This window comes from Pelodiscus sinensis, chromosome 20, assembly GCF_052426305.1.
Source record: "Pelodiscus sinensis isolate ZL-2025 chromosome 20, ASM5242630v1, whole genome shotgun sequence".
Classification (NCBI taxonomy): Eukaryota; Metazoa; Chordata; order Testudines; family Trionychidae; genus Pelodiscus; species Pelodiscus sinensis.
This window is the reverse complement of record NC_143071.1, coordinates 28553134-28572126: the sequence shown is the minus strand read 5'-3', so window position 1 is coordinate 28572126 and position 18993 is coordinate 28553134. Positions and strand designations below refer to the sequence as shown.

General features: G+C 54.7%; 1 protein-coding gene across 3 annotated transcripts in view; it reads right to left on the bottom strand.

The window, feature by feature from the left end:
* PIK3R5 (phosphoinositide-3-kinase regulatory subunit 5) overlaps positions 1–18993 on the bottom strand; it is a 110798-nt gene that overhangs the window by 9736 nt on the left and 82069 nt on the right. For all 3 annotated transcript variants that reach the window (XM_075903478.2, XM_075903477.2, XM_075903479.2), the window contains exons 4-15: positions 18918–18986; positions 17128–17266; positions 12621–12690; positions 10772–10946; positions 9789–9942; positions 8236–8319; positions 5589–6363; positions 4962–5115; positions 4442–4567; positions 3774–3902; positions 2462–2555; positions 499–575 (exon numbers count right to left, since the gene is read on the bottom strand). In XM_075903478.2, the coding sequence (XP_075759593.2) occupies positions 499–575; positions 2462–2555; positions 3774–3902; positions 4442–4567; positions 4962–5115; positions 5589–6363; positions 8236–8319; positions 9789–9942; positions 10772–10946; positions 12621–12690; positions 17128–17266; positions 18918–18986 (2046 nt within the window). The remainder of the gene's footprint in view (positions 1–498; positions 576–2461; positions 2556–3773; positions 3903–4441; positions 4568–4961; positions 5116–5588; positions 6364–8235; positions 8320–9788; positions 9943–10771; positions 10947–12620; positions 12691–17127; positions 17267–18917; positions 18987–18993) is intronic.

The window sequence follows — 18993 nt, the reverse complement described above, 5'->3', positions numbered from 1 at the left end:
ATTTCCCGGGTTTCATTTGCATAAGCAGGGAGCCGCCATTTTTAAATCCCCGCTGGTTCGAACCCCGTGCAGCGCGGCTACACGGGGCACGAACTAGGTAGTTTGAACTAGGCTTCCTAGTTCGAACTACCGTTACTCCTCATTCCACGAGGAGGTAGTTCGAACTACCTAGTTCATGCCCCGTGTAGCCGCGGGCACGGAGTCCGCACTAGCCGGCATTTAAAAATGGCAGCGCCCGGCAACATGCAAATGAAGCCCGGGAAATTCAAATCCCGGGCTTCATTTGCAAGTTCGTATGACTACATTAACCACCCTAGTTCGAACTAGGAGGGTAGTGTAGACATACCCTAAGGAGCTACAGGGCCATTGGTTGTTTTTGAAGTCCCCTAGCGTGATTTCCTTCATGCACCCTACTAAAGTCTCGGGCTCAGTGGAGGTACCCGCAACGCTGAAGAGATTTCTGCAGTCTTGGTCCCCCCATGACTCCCGCCCGGTTACCTTTCGATGGTCGATTTGTAGTGTGAGTGGGATTGCTTCTCGGTCACCGTCTATTCCCAGCCGTTTGCTGCCTGGACCTTTGCGATACAAACAGACGCTGCAGTCACACCACAACCTCCTCTCTCCCCACCCTTCAATACGCGTTCACCTTAGCCCCACTTCTGGTGAGTCTAGCTCCTCACTCTCCCTCGAGACGGCAGAACACGTGGCCTCGGAGAACCCCAGCTTGTCACAAAGCCCAATGGGGCATCGCTACTGGCGGTGAACCCGTTCAGAAGAAAGATGAGGCACTTCCCCGCTGTGTGGGGGGGTTGGGCCGATAAAGCCCATTGCCGGCGAAGGATAGAGCTACAACCACCAAATACTTCACGTCAGACCTTCAGTGGGCCTCGAACCGTGGTCTTAGGGGGCTCTACTATTCACTGCCAAGGCTGACACCCACTCCCACTTCCAGCCATCGTCGTGTGTGTCCAAACATGCTGTGCAGCAGGCCTGTGCAGCCAAGCCACAGAAGGGGCGGATCAGCGTTCACCTATTTGTTACACGATATCAGCCACCCTGCGGGTGTTTTATCAGACGGTGACGGAGGAGCAAAGAGGTTAGCTGTGTGACGTGAACAAACGCATGGGGAGTTTTAGCATAAAATACAATAAGTCGCTAGAGCCCGCTCCTCAGAATGAAAAAAATTCATTAAACTAGCAGGAGCTCTTGGGTAAAAGTTGGATCTTGGGGAAAATACAAAGCTGTAAGGGGCTTGCTTATCAGTGGGGCCTCCTTTTGGGATGTAACTGGTTACCTGCTAAGCATCAGGCTCACCAGTAACCGGTTAACTGGTGGTAATCAGCCTGGCCAGAGCTGCCCATGGCGTGGCTTGGCAGGCCCCCTCCCATGTGTAAACCCGTTAAAAATAGCATTTGTACCCAGAATAAAGTAGGCCTGAAGTTTACTGATGCTTTTTCTAGGCAAAATGACTGCAGGTGCAAAATGGTGGGTGCAAAACTGCATCATCAAAACCCAGTTAAATATCATGCCCTGTTTAATGATGAAAATGGTTGGCGCGGTCTATTATTGAAGATTAACCTGAAGCATAAGCCCGTAGGAATGAGAGCATGGCCAACTAGTTAAATGGAGAGCAGTGCACTATCTAAGCTCTACTTGGAGACAGGAAGAGGAAGTTAGAACACAAAAGAGGAAAAAACAAATCATGTGTGTGCTTGCAATATATGATTTAGCCACTAGACAGCTACAAAGAGCTCCACAGAACTCCAAACAGAACGTGGTCTTTGGTAAACAAGAGAGATAAAATTAGAACTGAAGTTGTGTGGATGCCTACTTGTGTGTCTGTGGTAGTAGCTATTAAACAATATTTCCTGTGTTTAAAGATCTGTGAACCCATCAGCTTATTTCCTGTGTCTCATTAAAGTTTACAAAAGCATAAGCAAGAAGTTTTATAACTGAAATATCAGGACAGAAAGAGAAACTGCGAGTAAATAAAGACCAAAACAAAACATAGAAGACATGCTGACTTCCAAGACATCTCCAGGATGTGCCAGGACCTGAGGAAGGAGCTCGTTTGTAGCTATATTTTAAAATAAATTAACTGTGGATCAAAGTAAAAGTAACAAAGAGCTACCCCGAGAAACAAAAGGTGTGAAGATTGCTACAGAAGGGAAAAAGTTGGTTTCATGATACTTTAGTTTCTGACTTTGCAAAATCCCAGTCTATAACCCAGATCACTGACCAGAGTTTATTGAAGTAACATTCTCCTAGCCACCTGCCCACCACACGTTGCTCCGATGAGTCTGTGCATTTCATCTGGATTGTCCTAGATTCCCCCAAGACCTAGTTATTAAGCATTCACCATGAAGTCTATCTGTGCCCTCATTTCTATCACTAAAGAACTTGTGACGCAGAAGGCATTGGGAAGTCAAGGAAAACATCTGTGTCCAGATGTGATACCTACCAGACGCCCTGATGGCCCGTGTGGCAGCCGAATGGCCCAATTCGAGAGAGTGAACGAAGACTTCAGTCTTCTGCTCCCCACCAATGAAGGTTAGCTGTCCGGGGATGGAGAGGAGAGAGAGAGATGCCTTAGGAATGCCATGCCCAATGAGGGTGTCCTAGTAGCCCAAAGTCTTCAAAGGAAGCAGTACAAGGAAAGAGAATCCCTAAAGCTGGACAATCCTAGCAGGTCAAGGCACAGCAACCCTACTCCGGGAAACGCCTGCTACCAGCACCACCTCTGCATCCATCCCACACCCAACACCAGCTGATCAGAGCACCAAGGCGGCAAGAACCTCGCTCTCAAGCTCTGATGCTGGGCAGAGCAGGCTTTGGAGAGCAGGCGCTTGGCAGGACTCGGGGGTTTCAGAAAGCAAAGCGCAGCAATAGCCGCCAGGCGCGCGTGTGACCGTTAGCGCTGGTGAGATCCACCCGTATAGGGAGAGGGGGACACAAGGGAGCTGGGAAGTTGTTCCTGGGACCTCTCTTAGGCTACGTCCACACTGCCTCGTTTTGGCGGAAGAGGCAATGCAAATGAAGCGCTCATTAGCAACTTCTCGCGCTTCATTGGCATATTCTCTTCCGATGCTTTTTGCGCAAAAAGAGGCAGTGTAGACGTGTCCGTTTGGCGAAAAAACCCCTTTTGCGCAGGAACCTGGTAAGCTCATTTTTTGAGGAATAAGGGTTCTTACGCAAAAGCCTCTTGTGCAAAAAGCAGCGAATGAGGCGCGGCGATATTCCACACACAGCCTCATTTGCCTGTTTCTTGCACAAAACCAGCACAGTGCAGACTTAGCCCTTTGGGACCTGGGCCTCTGGAGAGAGCTGAGCAGGGAGGCTGGAGACGTTCTGGTGTGATCTGGGCCACACTTCAACCATCTCCAGGAAGCTGGGTACCGCTACATTCCACAACAGCAGCAGCACTGGTATCTCTGGAGGTCATTGGGGGTTAATAGGAAAGCCAGCATGGCTTTAGCCCCGAGAAGCCTCCCACACCAGCTCCATCACCAGGGTTCACAGGGGCATCAGTCCAAGAGCCATTAGCTACCCCCAGTAAGGGAAGTACATCTCGTGAGCTCTAGCGGGGGTTCGACGTTCCATCGCAGTCTCCCCAGGCCGTGCTGGCCAAGCGAGGGGCGGGGCTGGCCGAACCCTGGAGCATCATGGATATCTCAGTCCTGGGGAGCCCTTTGCCTGGCGGAGGTTGGCCCTGGAGCTGTGAGGTCCCCACGATCCCCGGGCACGGTGGGGCGGCCAGGCCCAGCCCTGCCTACCTTTGTCTGGTAGAGCGGCAGCAGCACGGGGCGAGTAGCGAACCGGCAGTAGTAAAGCACCATGTCCGCCAGGATGGGCAGCTGCTCCCCGGCGTCCTCCAGAGGCTCCACCTCAGGCTTGGCGGATTGCTGGCATCGGCACAAGGGGGAGAATGGAAGCTCGCTCTGCACCCGCCGTTCAGCAGGGGGCCGTGGGCGCTGGGGTCACAGCCCTGGAGACTAAAACCCTCCAAACAGGGGCAGCGGCCAGGCGCCAGCGCGGGGAGTCCTGGCGAGAACGCGGTTCGTGCCGAGTTTCCCCCTCAGTCCCCTATAGGCCAGCAGGTCTCCCCACGCACAGCAGGGCTGGTGGGACCCTGGCCTCCCGTGCCCTGTCCTGCGAACGGACTCGCAAAAGGGGCAGAGAAACAGGGTGGGTCAGGCTGGGACCAGCTGCTCCCCAGAGGCAGCAACGTTCACCAGCCGGACAGCCTGGAGCTCGCAGGACAGCTCGAAGCTAGACCCCTCCTGGGCTACCCATCAGCCCAGCTGGTCCAGCGCTGGCAGCTGAGGGTGGATAGTCCAAACGAAGGGGAGAGACCCTGCCCCGACCCCAGGCCGACACACAGAAGGGGGTGGGGGGAAGGGCCCAAAGCCAAGCTCGCTTCCCCTGGGGCTCCCGGACATACCTGACACAGGACGTCCGTGGGCAGGTTAATTAGCCCGAGAACGTTGCGCTCGTACCATGGGTCCAGCATCCCAATGTAGTGGGAGATTTCGTTGGTGCTGCTTTGCCCCCCCGCTGAGCCAGGCTCCTGAAAGCAGACACAGACGCTCAGGAGATGCCTACACCGACCTGAAACTCCCGCGGCTGTGGCCATGGCAGCCAGGCCCGCTGACAGGGCCGGGGGGGAGGGGGTCAAGAGGGATGTTGTCCCTACTGCAGCAGTGGTGGCTGGAGCCCAGGCCCTTTAAATCGCCGCCAGAGTGCCGCACTGCGTGCTCCGAGTGGCTCTGAGGGCTGGGGGGGGGGGTCTGGGAGCACCAAGCTGCCCCCCTTCTTGCCTGGGGCCCGCAGAAGCGGTCAGCTCCCTGACATCCGCTGAAGGTCCACTTGGCCGTTCAGCGCCTCTGAGGGGACCTGGCTGCTGGTGAGCTGCAGGCAGGTCCCCGCACCGGGAGCTGGTCCCCGGCAGGCCCAGCACGTACCCGTTGCCCTGAGGCTCTGAGGTGAGGGTCTCTCGGAGAAGGAGGCGGCTGTGTCAGTGATGCAGATGAGGTAAGGCAGCTCCTCTTCACTGGGATGTAGAAAAACTGGAGCTTGAAGTACCTTGTCAGTAATGGGCAATTGATTTCTTGTAGCCTGGCACAGGGGAGGGAAGGAGAGCGCTGTGTCACCACGCACGAGGCAGGGCTGCAGCCAGGCCGCGAGGACACGGGCCTGGTCCCAGCCCCCCCCAGTCACGCATACGGTGAGGGAAACAGACAGCGCAGGCGCGGTCCCCACTGTCCACTGAGCTCACGAGCGCTCCGGGGCAGGGACCAGCCTTTGGTGACACGTTCACACGGCGCGAGGCACTGCCCTGCAGTGACGCCCACCGCGAGGGGTCAGCGCTCGGCGTGGTGGAAGGAACGTACCCGGCCGCAGACCCGCAGGCTAACCAAGCGGGACCCCGCGATTGCCTCACAGTGCGGGCCGCGCCTGAGCGTGGCCACTGGCTCTGGGACCCACCTCTCCTGGAGAGCAGGCCCCCGAGGCCTACGGCGGTGTGGTGGGGGCTGGGTAAGGACGTACGAGGGACGGGAGGCAGGTTCCTCCCACACTGTCCCACTCACCTCAGGTTCCGGTAGGCCCGGGCCACTTTCCCCGAGATGCGGTCGGACCCGAAGACCACCACACGCAGCGTGGAGACCGGGGTATCTTCATCGCAGCTCAGGAAGGGCCTGCGCTGGACACGCACGTTCTGCATGGGGTGGGGCTGCGGGAGCCGCTGGCTCAGCACGTGCTGGGGCAGGGAGAGAGCCCTCCGGGACCGCGCCGGGATGGGTTGCGTGGCCTGTGGGTTGCACAGGCTCTCGGCCCGCCGCAGAGGCAGGGAGAGTGAGCCAGTGTCGGGATATTCCGGGAATTCCCTCCGCAGCATCAGCTGGCTTTTGCTCTTGAAGAGCTTGCAGATTTTGCTGGCCAGCCTCTGACTCTGTCTGTGAAGAGTCTTCTCCTCCTTCAGGTCCTGCCGCCCCACCTGCTCTAGACAGCTCTCGTCACTGTCTTCAGCATAGCCGCTGTCCATGCAGTCTTTGAGGCTGGAGACAAAGGTCGTCAGGGACCTCCTGGAGACCACAGACAGCTCCGAGATGGAGTCCCTGGAAGCGGTGGATAGGAGCGAGATCCGCGAATGCTTCGCCGCCTCCTCTGACAATGCTGAATACATGGAGTCCTTGGAAACGGCCGAGATGGAGGAAAGGAGGGAGTCCCTCTGGGGAGAACAGCCATCGATTTCCGTCTCGTCTTCTTCCTCCACTTCCACCTCCACTTCTACCTCTACCTCCACCTCCACGGGCATTGGCTGGAGAACACTGCGCTCCTGGTCCAGGACATCTCTGAGGATATCTGAAAGAGTCAGAGCCAATACAGGATCCTAAGCACCACCACATGGGAGACGGGAGGGGCACAACGGGCCCCCCAGCCCATCCACCCTAGGCCCAATGAAGGAGAATCCTCTGTCCAAGGTGCGTTCTCCTGCACCTGGTGCAGCCTCACGTGAGCTGTGGTGGAACTTCCAACCCCCCGTTGTGATTCCACACGCCAATCCCAGGTGCACTTGTGCCCAGAAGTCATCTTGTTAGAGGCTACCAATGGGGTTTGACCAAAATAGTTGTGAATGAAAAATAATAAGTTTTGTCAAAATCTAAACTCACTTTCCTGAAAACTGTTCCATACCAATGAAATTTGTTCTGCAAAAAAAAGTCTGAAACAGAAACCGGTTTCCTTTTCGAACGGAAGTTCGTGTGTCGTTTGGGTTTTCAAAAGCCCAGATAAACTGACATTGGCTTCGCTTCCTGTCCAATCGGGTTGTCAGCTAGTTCTGCTACTTACGGTCACCATTAAAAAGTGCTTGACTCAAGCCCGCCAGCCAGGGAGGAACGCCAGCTGATGGAAGCTAGCTCCCTGACAAAAATACACTTGCTGAAAAGAACGAAACAGACACGCCCCGGGGAGGCTGCGGGGGCCAGCAGTTTTCCAAAGCGACAGACTCGATGGAGCACCGAGTGTCGAATCTGCACAGACACCCGGCGATTTGCCCCCAGCAGGGCCTGGGAGTAACCATGCACGATTGCCACAGGGCGGGAGGGTGGAAATGACCAGGCACAAAAAACACACAATCACCTGGCCTTGCCCGGAGGACTATGGAACCCCCTAGTGTTTCGTTGCTCAAGAGGCACACGCACTGGAGCTTGGGGTGAAATTCCCAGCGCGAGGAGATGGGCCGCACTAGCGTCCATCGAGACAGCGCGCTCAAAACAGAGCACCCCGCTGAAGTGCCAGGGGCCAGCCACCTGAGTACGCACCCATCCACGGCCACAGGCACGGACTGCAGGGGGCTACCCCCCCACTGCTTCTGCTGCTGCAGCTCCACGCCTGTTTTCAGCACAACTTGCCCCTCCAGAACCAAGGCAGCCTTCTGCAACGGGAGCGCCACTAGGCACGCGGGGGGGGGGGAGGTACAATTTGGCCTGGCCTGTCTGCCCAGCCCGGAAAGGGCCAATGCCACGCCTCACGTCTCTTTCAGAGCCCTGCCTTGAGATGTGAGCTTAGTACTTTGCATGCAAAACGCACCAATAACAGAGTTTATTTCCAAGATCAAAGCATCAGGGACCCAAGGACATTCCCCAGCTCCAGGGCCCGCCAGAAGCCAACACCCTGCCTGCAACTGATCCTTTCAGTCCTTTATGGCAATCATCTGACCTCTCCCTAGCTGGCCCCAGGCTGCCTGGCCCTGTTATGGCTGCATTATTATTGTCTGCACTGTGGTAGTTCTGACTTGCTGCAGGCACAGACCAGGTCTTCTTTGTGCTGGGAACTGGGCAGACAGAACCGAAGGCAAATCCTGCTCCAGAGAATGTGCCATCCCAGTACTGGGTAGGTTCCAGCAACGTGCACTGTCAATATCAAAGGCCATGATTTCTCTGGACATTCTCGACATTCTAGAACACAGGAAGATTCCAGCCCTGCACAGAGCCAGGCTTCAGTCCTGCAACCCTCCACGGACTTGTTTATCTTAGTCCTGCAAGTGGCACCGTGGGCTTCGATGCATTTCCAATTCAGCACGTGCGCGTTTGCAAGATCGGGCCTCGAGAGCCTCTGGAATCGGGCCTCTGCCATGGGGCCTGCACTTCCCACAATGCAGCTCCCGTGGCAGGCCTGCACCACGTGGGCCAGGGGAGTTCTTCCTCGGCCCACCTGGGTGAGTTTTAGCCTTACCGAAGTTATCCTGGTCCCAGGTGTAGGTGTAGCATCGAGCAACGGGGATGGGCACCGTGTGCAGTTTATGCGACTGGGCCATCCCTGGGAGGGGAGAAGAGCAAGTGGCAAGTTAGGAACATTGGGTGGAAAGGTGCCTCTGGCACCACTGAGTCCACTTCCCCGGCTACCACAGAGCCCCACCACAGAATCCCATTCATAAATTCAACAAGCTCCACCCCCAAACCACTTAGATCATTCACCGCCCTTCCACGGAACCTCCCTCCTCTGATGGTGAGAAACTGTCTTTCATTTCCAGCCAAAATGTATCCATGGCCAGTTTAAATGAGCACCGGTGAGCGGCGAACACCCAGCACCCCCCCCCCCCCGAATCATTCTAACAGCCGGGGAGAAATGTGAAGAGAGGAGGGAGCAGTGAATTCTCATTAGCTCCTCCCACAAACTGAGCTCCACCCATTTAGCACGACAGCGCGAGAATCTTCCCGCCACAGACGGTGCCAGTATTAAACCAAACCGCCTCTGCCAAGCTCAGCAGGGCTCCTTGGACTCTGTGCCCCTCAGTGGGGCTGGGATGCCGTTTTGTGCTCCAGTCCACCTCTCTGGCTTGCTGGGTCCAGAGATCAGGTTGGAATACAGATGTAGCTCTCCAACAGGGATGCTAAAAAGCGGGTAATTAGGCAACCATGTAACCGCTAAAATTCTTAGTGGCTACATGCTGCTGACTCTGCTGTAAATAAAGCTTATACTGCAGAGCCTGCAATTTGAGGCAGCAGCCGGCTTCCTAGGAGCCGGTGTGTGCCGAAAGCCAGCTTTCTAGCCGGTTCCCAGCACATGCTGGTTCCCACCTTCTGGCCTGCTCCTGGGGAACCTGCTGCTGCCTCTGATACAGAGGCAGCAGCGTAGGGTGGCAGCTGGCTCCCCAGGAGTAGGGCTGGGAGCTGGCCTGTAACTGTTATGGTAACTGATAAGCTTATGCTTATACGGTTACACTTTTACATCCCTACTCCCCAACTCCACCCACAACCCATGCTACGCTCAGTCATGACACCATGCAGGGTCACTGCTCACAGCTGATCACACAGACCGTCACCCTATAGTCAGCCATTCTCTCGTGCATGCTTTCAGCAGCTGTGAGAAAGTTCACAAGCGGATGTTTAAAGCGTTCTGTGCCAGGCATCAGCGCTGACGCTCTGAGATGAATGGGGCAGTTCAGAGCTCCCAGGCAGCCTGCAGTCCCGGGCAGATGTCACCGTTACAATCGGTCTGGAGTCTGAATGTTTCCTCCCTAACCATTAAGGGCTGGAGACATTTTTAAAAATAAACGTTGAGATTCTGCAGCAGAAAAAGAAACAAGCACGAAAACAAACCCAGATCGGCGTGACGGAGCGAGCCACATCAGGGTATTTTTGTTCTACCTTTGAAACAGTCTGACCGAGGATTTCATACTTTGCGGCGTTCACTCCTAATCTCTCAGGACAGAGCAGCTAACGAACATGCAGAGCGCCGTAGAGACACCCGGCACATCACACAGAACAGCCCCCCGGCTCCCCTACCTGTGATCTTCGGGAAGCCTGCCGCTGCCCCGATGTCCCGCAGCATGGACTGCAGCTGCTCCCTGGCTGCCACAGGGTCGCTGGTAACAGCTGCCAGCTCCTGAGCTTCTGTGCTGCGAGAATGGATCTCCGAGAGCTCCTCCACCGTCTTGGACTAGAGAGAGCAGAGAGATTCAGAGCCAGCTTGGCAACATGCGGGTCTCTCACCAGCAAGCAGAACCCACCGCGTCTAGACAGACTCCTAGCCAGAGACAGGAGAATCCGCCTTCTGGCCCCTAGAGAAGCTTTTTGGGGGAAATGTCTTAAGTGCATTCGAACAATTAAGGGGGAGGGGAATTCAAACCCCTTTTTGAAGAAAATGGGAATTTTTGTTTACTTAGAATTTTAGGACTCTTCACTCCCTTCCCCTCCTATTTGCCTTTTGCCATCTTTTCCCCCAACAGGTTAAAAGAATGAGAAGGCCAGGCAAGGCAAGGTGAAGGAGCAAAGTAGTGAGAAAAAATGGGACTTTCCGCCCACACTTTCACAAAAAAAGTCCCCCAAAGTATTTTTAAATGTTTTATTCCAAATGTCATTAAACAAAAACTAAAGTGACAATTTCCCCATGAGAAATCATTGCTGAAACCCTGGGATTGCCATAAAAAAGGATTTGACTGACACCACCAGCCCTGCTCATCATGATTTCCCACAGTGGCGTTGTAAACTCGTGGGAATGAGCAATAGCTCCACCTTCTGAATTGTGCTGCGGCAAGATCTCACGTCCCTCGTGCAACTCACCAGACAACGGACATTCCTAGAAGGTCTGTGCAACCAAACCCACCCCTGCACACAAGGGTCACTTGCCCCACGTGGAAATGCAGCCATCTCTGGGGAGGCGGAGACCACTGCTTAACAGCCCACAGAAAAATCGCCCTGGGTGGCGGGGACAGGATTGCTGTGCTGCTGTTTAAGGCCCGCCCTGCGGGATGCGGCACTCACGCTACCTTCAGGATGTGCTTTAAGCTGTCCATGTCGCACTGGGTCCCAAAGGCGGCCTGGTAGATGTGTCCGATGAGCACGAGGAAGGTGTTGTGCTGCGGGTGCTCCCTGGTGCTCAGCTTCTTGGCGACGGAAAGGTATTCGCTCTGCACCTCCGAGGGGTTGAGCAGCAGGACCGTGCTACGGGCAACACGGGAGGGGGTTAGTGAGCCTAGAGAAAATCAACTTGCTGCAGCTCCAGGGCTACACAGACAGCACCTGCCATGGGCCCAGCCATAAGAAGTAAGAGGCGCCCTGCTAGCACCATGGTGTTCGATCCATTCCAAACTATCCCTCAGGCACCCACCAGATGGCAAAATCCTTCCACGTAACAGGAACAAGGAGTCTGGGAGAAACCTGGCACCGTGCCCCGTTCACCGTGCACACACGGGCCTGCCACGCTCTCCCCTCCGCGCACACGTGTTCCGACAGCCACGGGATCGCCAGACCAGCTTTGCTTGGCTAGCGCTTGGCAGACGGGCCCCAGCGCGCTGGCCCCAGGCTGCCCATCCGCACAAGCTGCCCACGGCGCCAGGCAGCAGGTGGCCACAACGCAGGAAGTTTGTGTAGCCCATGGCCCGAAGCTGGAACATTGTGACTACACAAAGCACTGTGGCCCTTCCAGGCGACAGACGCAGGCTCCCTGCCCCAGAGTGCCTGCCGTCTCCTGGGGACGGATCACAGGCCACGGGGGGAGGACTGAAGGGACAATGGAGTAAGAGAAGGGAAGCAAAACTGGCCTTGGGAGAACATCTTGGACATTGGGATTGGCTACCAGTACTGGCAGCTGAACCCTGCTTTGCGGGACCAGGGGCTCAGCAGACCCACAGGCTCTGGCAATGGGCACAGGCTGTGTATAATGCCCAGGCCTGGTCAATACACAGATGTTGCTCTGGTCTCTACCAGTTACCTTTGTTGTTAGGGGGGAGGGGGTGATTTTATTTTTTACCAATACAGTTTTACTGGCACGGCTCCTAGCGTGCCTGTGGTTACACCGGCATTAATACACCTAATACCAGTATAATTTCGTCCCTTTCCCAGACAATGTTAGCTAGCCTGATATAAAACAAATTTATTCTTCTTCCACTGCAGCCTTCCTGGAGGCATGGTGTTGTACCGCCTTAACCACACTGGCGTATTTCAAGCAGCGCAGCTTGCGTGCCGACATGCCGGGACTCCAAAACGCAGCCAGTAGACACACGAGCGGCCCCGCCGTGGCTGGGCCAGTGGCTGTGGCTAATACCCAGGTAGGGAGAGAAAAGGGCTGTGCTCAGATGTTCGTATTTACAGGGGAGGTGACAGCGCCAGGAGGGAGGGATTGGAGGCCCAGACGAGCCCCCACTGCATTCCCCGTCTCGGTCACACACTGACGACTGCGTGCTGCCTTGGTCATTTGTCAAGAGACGGCGCTTTCACGGCTCTCGTAGGCATCCTGCCAAACTTGCGGCCCCGGACGGGGCGAAGCCGTTCCGGGCGAGTGCCACAGAGCAGCCCCTATTTTCCTACCCTGTTCTCATCAAGCCCACGCATGTCCTCCTTTGGGGCAACAGCGAACACTGGCCCCCCGAGAACCGCAGGGAGCCCAGACCCACCAGGGGACGCTGAAATTCCCACGTCATCCAAATGCCTCATCCTTTAGTGCTGCCCCCACCCCGACCCCCCCTCCAGCCATGGCTCCGGCTAACGGCCGCCTGCTCGGCTCAGCACCTGCCCAGGGATTACGAGCATTTGGGAAGGCGCAGTGACGGCTCCAGGGAGACCTGCTGCCAGACCGCACGGAGCAGCCCCATCCAACCCCCTGGCCACGGCACTCACATGGTGGCGCTCTGGTTGCTCTTCCCGGACAGTCCCTGCTCCGCCCTCACCAGCCGCTGGTACGAAATCCCTGTGGGGAGAGAGAAGCGAGTCACGAGGGCAGCACGTGGGGCACGTGGGCGTGAGAGAAGCCGGGAAACGCTGGCGTCAGGCGTGCACAAGCCACGGCTTTTTCACACGTGCGGAACTGGCTGAGGGACAGAGCAGGAAGGAGCCTTTTCACACACAGTCGCTGCCCGGAGGGGCCTCCGCCAGACCCGGCCCAACAGGCCTCCCCCTCTCAGAGGCTCACGCAGCGCTGGGGGGCTGGATGAAAGGGGCCCACTTCTGAACCAGCCCCGGTTCTGGCACTGCGGAGTGGCAGCCCAGTGCTAGGAGGCCTCGCCGTTCCAGAGGCCAAGCCCAGCCAAAGGGGAGGGCAAGACACCCCAGGATGGGGGGGGCAGCCAGCACTCCCTGCGCAGCTGAAGCCGAGAGGGGCGGGACCACTGGAGCTGGCAGCCAATGGTCGATGGGCCTAAGCTGTTTGCTTTGACCTAAGTCCATAGAGCAGACCAGGCCAACCCCAGCCACCGGACTGCTGCATCGTGCAGCTGCTGGGGAGGGTTGAGCGCGCCCCCCCTCCCTCCGCTGGCTGGGCCTCTCTCTGTGCACTGCTCCGAGTGTCATCCCCAAACCCACGCGGGTGCGCAGGCAGCTTTGAGTTGGGATGCGTTCCCCTCGGGTTTCTCTATCCTTTTGCTCCCCTGGAACGCACCTTCCCCTCACCCCTCCAGGTCTCTCTTGCCCTTCACTTAACACCCTGCTGACTCCCCGCACTGGCTGGAGAGTCTTTGCTGATGCTGGTAATTGGCTGATAATTAGCCTGCCGCTAATTCCAGCAGAAACTGGATCCCCAGCTCAGATCACGGTTAAGGAGCCCACGGCACGTCTCCCCACCCCCGCCCTCCCAGCTCTGTACTGCCCGGCCTCCTCTAGGCCCGTCTGCGCGAGGGCACAGGGCGTTAGCAACGACGGACGCCCACCTACAGAGCCCAGGCCAGGACACCTGCGATGGCAGCATTGCCCAGTGGTTGCAGCAGAGGCAGACAGGAGCTCTTCTGCCGGCACTCGCCACACCACGTCCCCAAACAACATGAGCTAACCCAACGGACACACTCTTCTGTCCCCATCGCTGCTGGGAGATTTGCCAGCGGAGCTCGGGGGGGCGGAGGGGGGGGATTTATACATAGCTGTGCCAGGAACACGTGGACGTGCAGACAAAGGCTGTGGTCACACCCCATGTGATATGCCCTCACCCCCGGAGTGACATAAGGGGTCATGTGCACAGTCGGTGGAGAGTTTCTCCGGCCGACACCCCTTCCGCCGCTCGGGCGTGTGCGGTTTCAACCCAGTGAGAGGAGCGCTCTCAGCAGCCTGCCGTGACACTGGCGATCCGACAGCGGCACAGCTGCATCACCGCCGCAGTTCCTCACACAGGTTTTCAACAGCACGTCCCCCAACCCTGCTTGGTGCTCCCGGAATTCTGCGTCAGCAATCCCACAGCACTGAGGGGCGACATGGGGATTAATCAGACGTGAAACGAGCGTGAAATTCTCCAGTCTCCAATTATCCACACTGACAAATTAAAATGATTCTCTGCATCCACCCTAATGCACAAGAATCTTCTGAAATGACCTCTTCTTTTAATTGGACTAGCTGCTTCATTGGAATCAACATCCGAGCAGCCAGACGGGTCAGACCAAAGGTCCGTCCAGCCCAGTGTCCTGTCGGCCAACAGTGGCCAATGCCAAGCACCCCAAAGGGAATGAACAAAACAGGGAATCATCACGTGATCCCTCCCCAGTCACCCAGTCCCAGCTAGGGACACCATCCCTGCCCATCCTGGCTAATAGCCATTAATGGACCTAACCACCATGAATCTATCGAGCTCTGTTTTGAACCTAGTTAAAGCCCTGGTCTTCACAACATCCTCTGGCATGGAGTTCCGCAGGTTTATTGTGCATGGTTTGAAGAAATACTTCCTTTTGTTTGTTTTAAACCTGCTGCCTATTCATTTCATGTGGTGACCCTAGTTCTTGTGTTATGGAAACAAGTAAATAACTTTCCTTATTCACTTTCTCCACACCACTCATGATTTTATAGATCTTCATCATATCCCCCTTAGTCTCCTCTTTTCTAAGCTGAAAAATCCCATTCTTTTTTTCTCTCTCTTCATGTGTCAGCTTTTCCAAACCCCTAATCATGTTCGTTGACCTTTTCTGAACCCTTTCCAATGTCAATATATATTTTTTTTTGAGATGAGGTGACCACATCTGTATGCAGTATTCAAGATGTGGGTGTACCATGGTTTTATACAAAGGCAATAAGATATTTTCTGTCTTATTCACTATCCCTTCCGTAATGATTCCCAACACAACATCCTGTTTGCTTTTTTGACTGCCGCTGCACGCTGAGTGGATGTTTTCAGAGGACTATCCACAATGACTCCAAGATCTCTCTCGAGTAGTTGTAGCTAAATTAGTCCCCATCATTGTGTATGTAGAGTTGGGATTATGTTTTCCAATGTGCGTTACTTTGCATTTATCAGCATTAAAATTCATTTGCCATTTTGTTGTCCAGTCACTTAGTTTGGCGAGATCCTTTTAAGCTCAGCTGCTTTGCTCTTAACTGTCTTGAGCAGTTCAGTATCATCTGCAAATTTTACCACCTCACCGCCACCATCCACCATCACATCCTAATTAAGAAGACCCTGCTGCATAACGACAGATATGAGGACATGCTACAGGTCTCGGCAGTAGCTGGGCTCAAAGACCAGGTACACGGAGACAGTCCCTCAGCCACAAAGAAGTGCCCAGGAGTTCCAGGGTACTGTATGAAAATTTTTTACAAAGTAGCACACTCCAAGGTGAACGCTGCCATGATGGGAATGAATGGCCTCGTTGTCATAACCAAATTACACCCCTGAGTCACCTTCCTTCTCCAAGCAAAGGTCAGAGCTAGCTGGAATGGCAGCAGAGAGCAACCACCACTGGTTTGCCATGCAAAAGATACCCCCAGAACAAAGAGGCTGCAGTAGAAACGTTCATAAGAACATAAGAACGGCCATACTGGGTCAGACCAAAGGTCCATCGAGCCCAGTATCCTGTCTGCCGACAGTGGCCAGCACCAGGTGCCCCAGAGAGGGTGGACCGAAGACAGTGATCAAGCGATTTGTCTCCTGCCATCCCTCTCCAGCCTCTGACAAACAGAGGCCAAGGACACCATTTTATCCCCCGGCTAATAGCCTTTTATGGACCTAACCTCCATGAAATTATCTAGTTTCTCTTTAAACTCTGTTATAGTCCTAGCCTTCACAGCCTCCTCTGGCAAGGAGTTCCACAGGTTGACTACATGCTGTGTGAAGAAGAACTTTCTTTTATTACAAAATACAGGACTGTGTAGCACTTTAAAGACTAACAAGATGGTTTATTAGATGATGAGCTTTTGTGGGCCAGACCCACTTCCTCAGATCAAATAGTGGAAGAAAATAGTCACAGCCATATATACCAAAGGATACAATTTAAAAAAATGAACACATATGAAAAGGACAAATCACATTTCAGAACAGAAGAGGGATGTTCTGAAATGTGATTTGTCCTTTTCATATGTGTTCATTTTTTTTAATTGTATCCTTTGGTATATATGGTTGTGACTATTTTCTTCCACTATTTGATCTGAGGAAGTGGGTCTGGCCCAGGAAAGCTCATCACCTAATAAACCATCTTGTTAGTCTTTAAAGTGCTACATTGTCCTGTATTTTGTTTCAGCTACACCAGACTAACACGGCTACATTTCTATCACATTTCTTTTATTAGTTTTAAGCCTGCTACCCATTCATTTCATTTGGTGTCCTCTAGTTCTTCTATTTAGGGAACTAATAAATAACTTTTCTTTATCGGCCCTCTCCACACCACTCATGATTTTATAGACCTCTATCATATCCCCCCTCATCCGCTTCCTTAATCCACCAAGATCAGCATGTCCATCTGAATGTAACGTGCATGGAGACACGTGCAGTGCTATGCCACATGGTTCCCCTACATGACAATATGAAAGCTACACGCGTGTCCTTGGAAACCTGACCCTCCGTTCACCTTTCCCCCTCTGAAGGAGAGCTGGCTTCCAACCCACGTCAGGGCACCCATAGAATGTGTTCAGCAGTCTCAGCCAGCTCCTCCCACATGACAAATCCCATTTACAGTCCTATCGGAAATCACGGCAACAAGTGGAGCTGGAGGTTGCTGTACAGCTGCTGGCCCTGGGCTTTGTGTGATTTGTGTAAACACAACGCGTGTGTGAGAGCAACACGGGGAGTTTCAGAGAGACCTCTGGGCTTTCCGGCGTGACATGAAGAGCCGTCCAAATCCTAGACTCAGACCCTCTGAGGCTTCACTGGAGGCACCCAGCACCACAAAGCTGAAGAGTCAGAGAGGTCTGTAAAACGAGGGACTGTTTGAATCCCTACCTGGGGCCTTGAGTTCATTGCTGATGAAGGTCAGCAGCTCCCGGTAGATGTTGCAGTAGGGCACCGGCCAGGTGAGGAAGCTGTGGTAGATGCTAATGGCCTTCTGCAGCAGGTCTGAGTCTGGTGGGAAGTGAGGAGTCTATAGGGGAAAGAGAAGTAGTGTGAAGATTACAGTCCAAGGCGGGCCAAGGTTTTTAAGTCTCGGCTTGACAGGGCCCTGGCCGGGTTGATTGAGTTGGGATTGGTCCCACTTTGGGCAGGGGGCTGGACTTGATGACTCCTGAGGTCTCTTCCAGCTCTGTGATTCTAAGGAGAGAAGTATGGAGGCCTGTCCCTCCTCTTCGGCCTTGTCCCCCGACAACTTTCAGGCAGAGTCAGATCTTCCTAGGCCCCAAAGCAGGCTCACAAACAGCTGTTCGATAGCCCACTTGGAAGAGGAAGGTTCTGTGGCCATTAGCATCATGGGAAAGCAGGGCTGGGGCGAAAAGGAAAAGCCCCTCTGAGACTAGATCCAAGCAGAGGCCAGACAAGCCAGCCCCTGACTGTAGCCAGCACTGAGTGCTTCTGGGGAAGGTTCAACAAGCCCTTCTCTGGACAACTCCATCATAACCTGCCCGCAGGGCGGTTTCTCCCTCAGCTGCATCCCGTAGTGGCTTACGCGCTACAGCAGGAGTGTTCCTCTCACTAAAGAAAACACATTCAAAGCAAGCAGGGATGTTCCGGGCCCATTAGACGCCCCACCCTGGTATGAATCCTGCTTAGCTCCTGGGAACACCCAGGCTACCCACGCCGGAGGGCAGAGGCTGGGGGAACAGCAGTGGCATAACACACTCTGCCGGAGGCTTCCCCCACCACTCCCACAGCAGCGGGGGGCAGTGCCGGGGAGCGGTGGGGGACGTAGAGCGCTGGGTAAGCACCCTACAGCCACCCCCTTATGCCTTCCCTGGCCAGGGCTGCCAATTAAAGATGAGCCCGTTCATCTCCCTGCATCAGGTTTAAATGTGTTTGTTGCCTTTTGGTTCCATTAGAAGTTCCCTTGGGTTTTGTATCATGAGAAAGCCACCATCTAGACACACGCTATTTTGTACACACGCCTATTGCAACCCCTCTCAAAACATAATTGGACCCAAACTTTTCCGTCTCGCTGGCCTATGACTGGAGCATGTTCGGGATCCCTTTCCGCCTCTGCTAGATCTCTCTCGAGATGGGAAGAGCAGTGCCGAGCGCAGCCCTTCTGGGGAGGGTGTCTCAAAAGTATCACGGGGTTAAAAAACAACAGTGATTGGTCCTGGGGCACCTTAGAGGCTAACACAGATATGTAGAGTCATGAGCTCTTGTGGGTTAGACCCACTTCATGAGATGAGCTGGAGCGGCGCTAACAGATCCAAGCTATAGATAACAGCAAAAGCAGTACCTGTCAATTGCAGGTTAAAAAAAGAATTAGGTAAGTTCCTGGAGAACAGGCCCATCAATGGCCATTGGCCAAGCCGGTCGGGGATGTATCCCCATGCTCAGGGCAACCCTAAGCCTCTGGCTGCCAGAAGCCAGGGGAAGACGCCAGAGCGGATTTATCCAAGTACCAATTCTGTATACTCCGCCGAAGCCCTGGGATTGGCCACTTGTCGGAGGCAGCAACCAATGGCAGGACTTCAGGGAGTCTCGCTGTACACAGCAGGCAGCTCTCAGGCCTGAGGCAAGGAGGTTACACTGCGTTCAGCGAGGGCCATGCTCCGATCCCCAGCCTGGCCTGGAGGTGGAAGCTGCACTTGGTTAGGCATGTGAGGACTTACACACAGAACTGCAGAGTAGAAGAGCAGAGCCAAGGGGGTGAGGAGGTCGTAGTTGCACGTCTCTTGCACCTGCCGG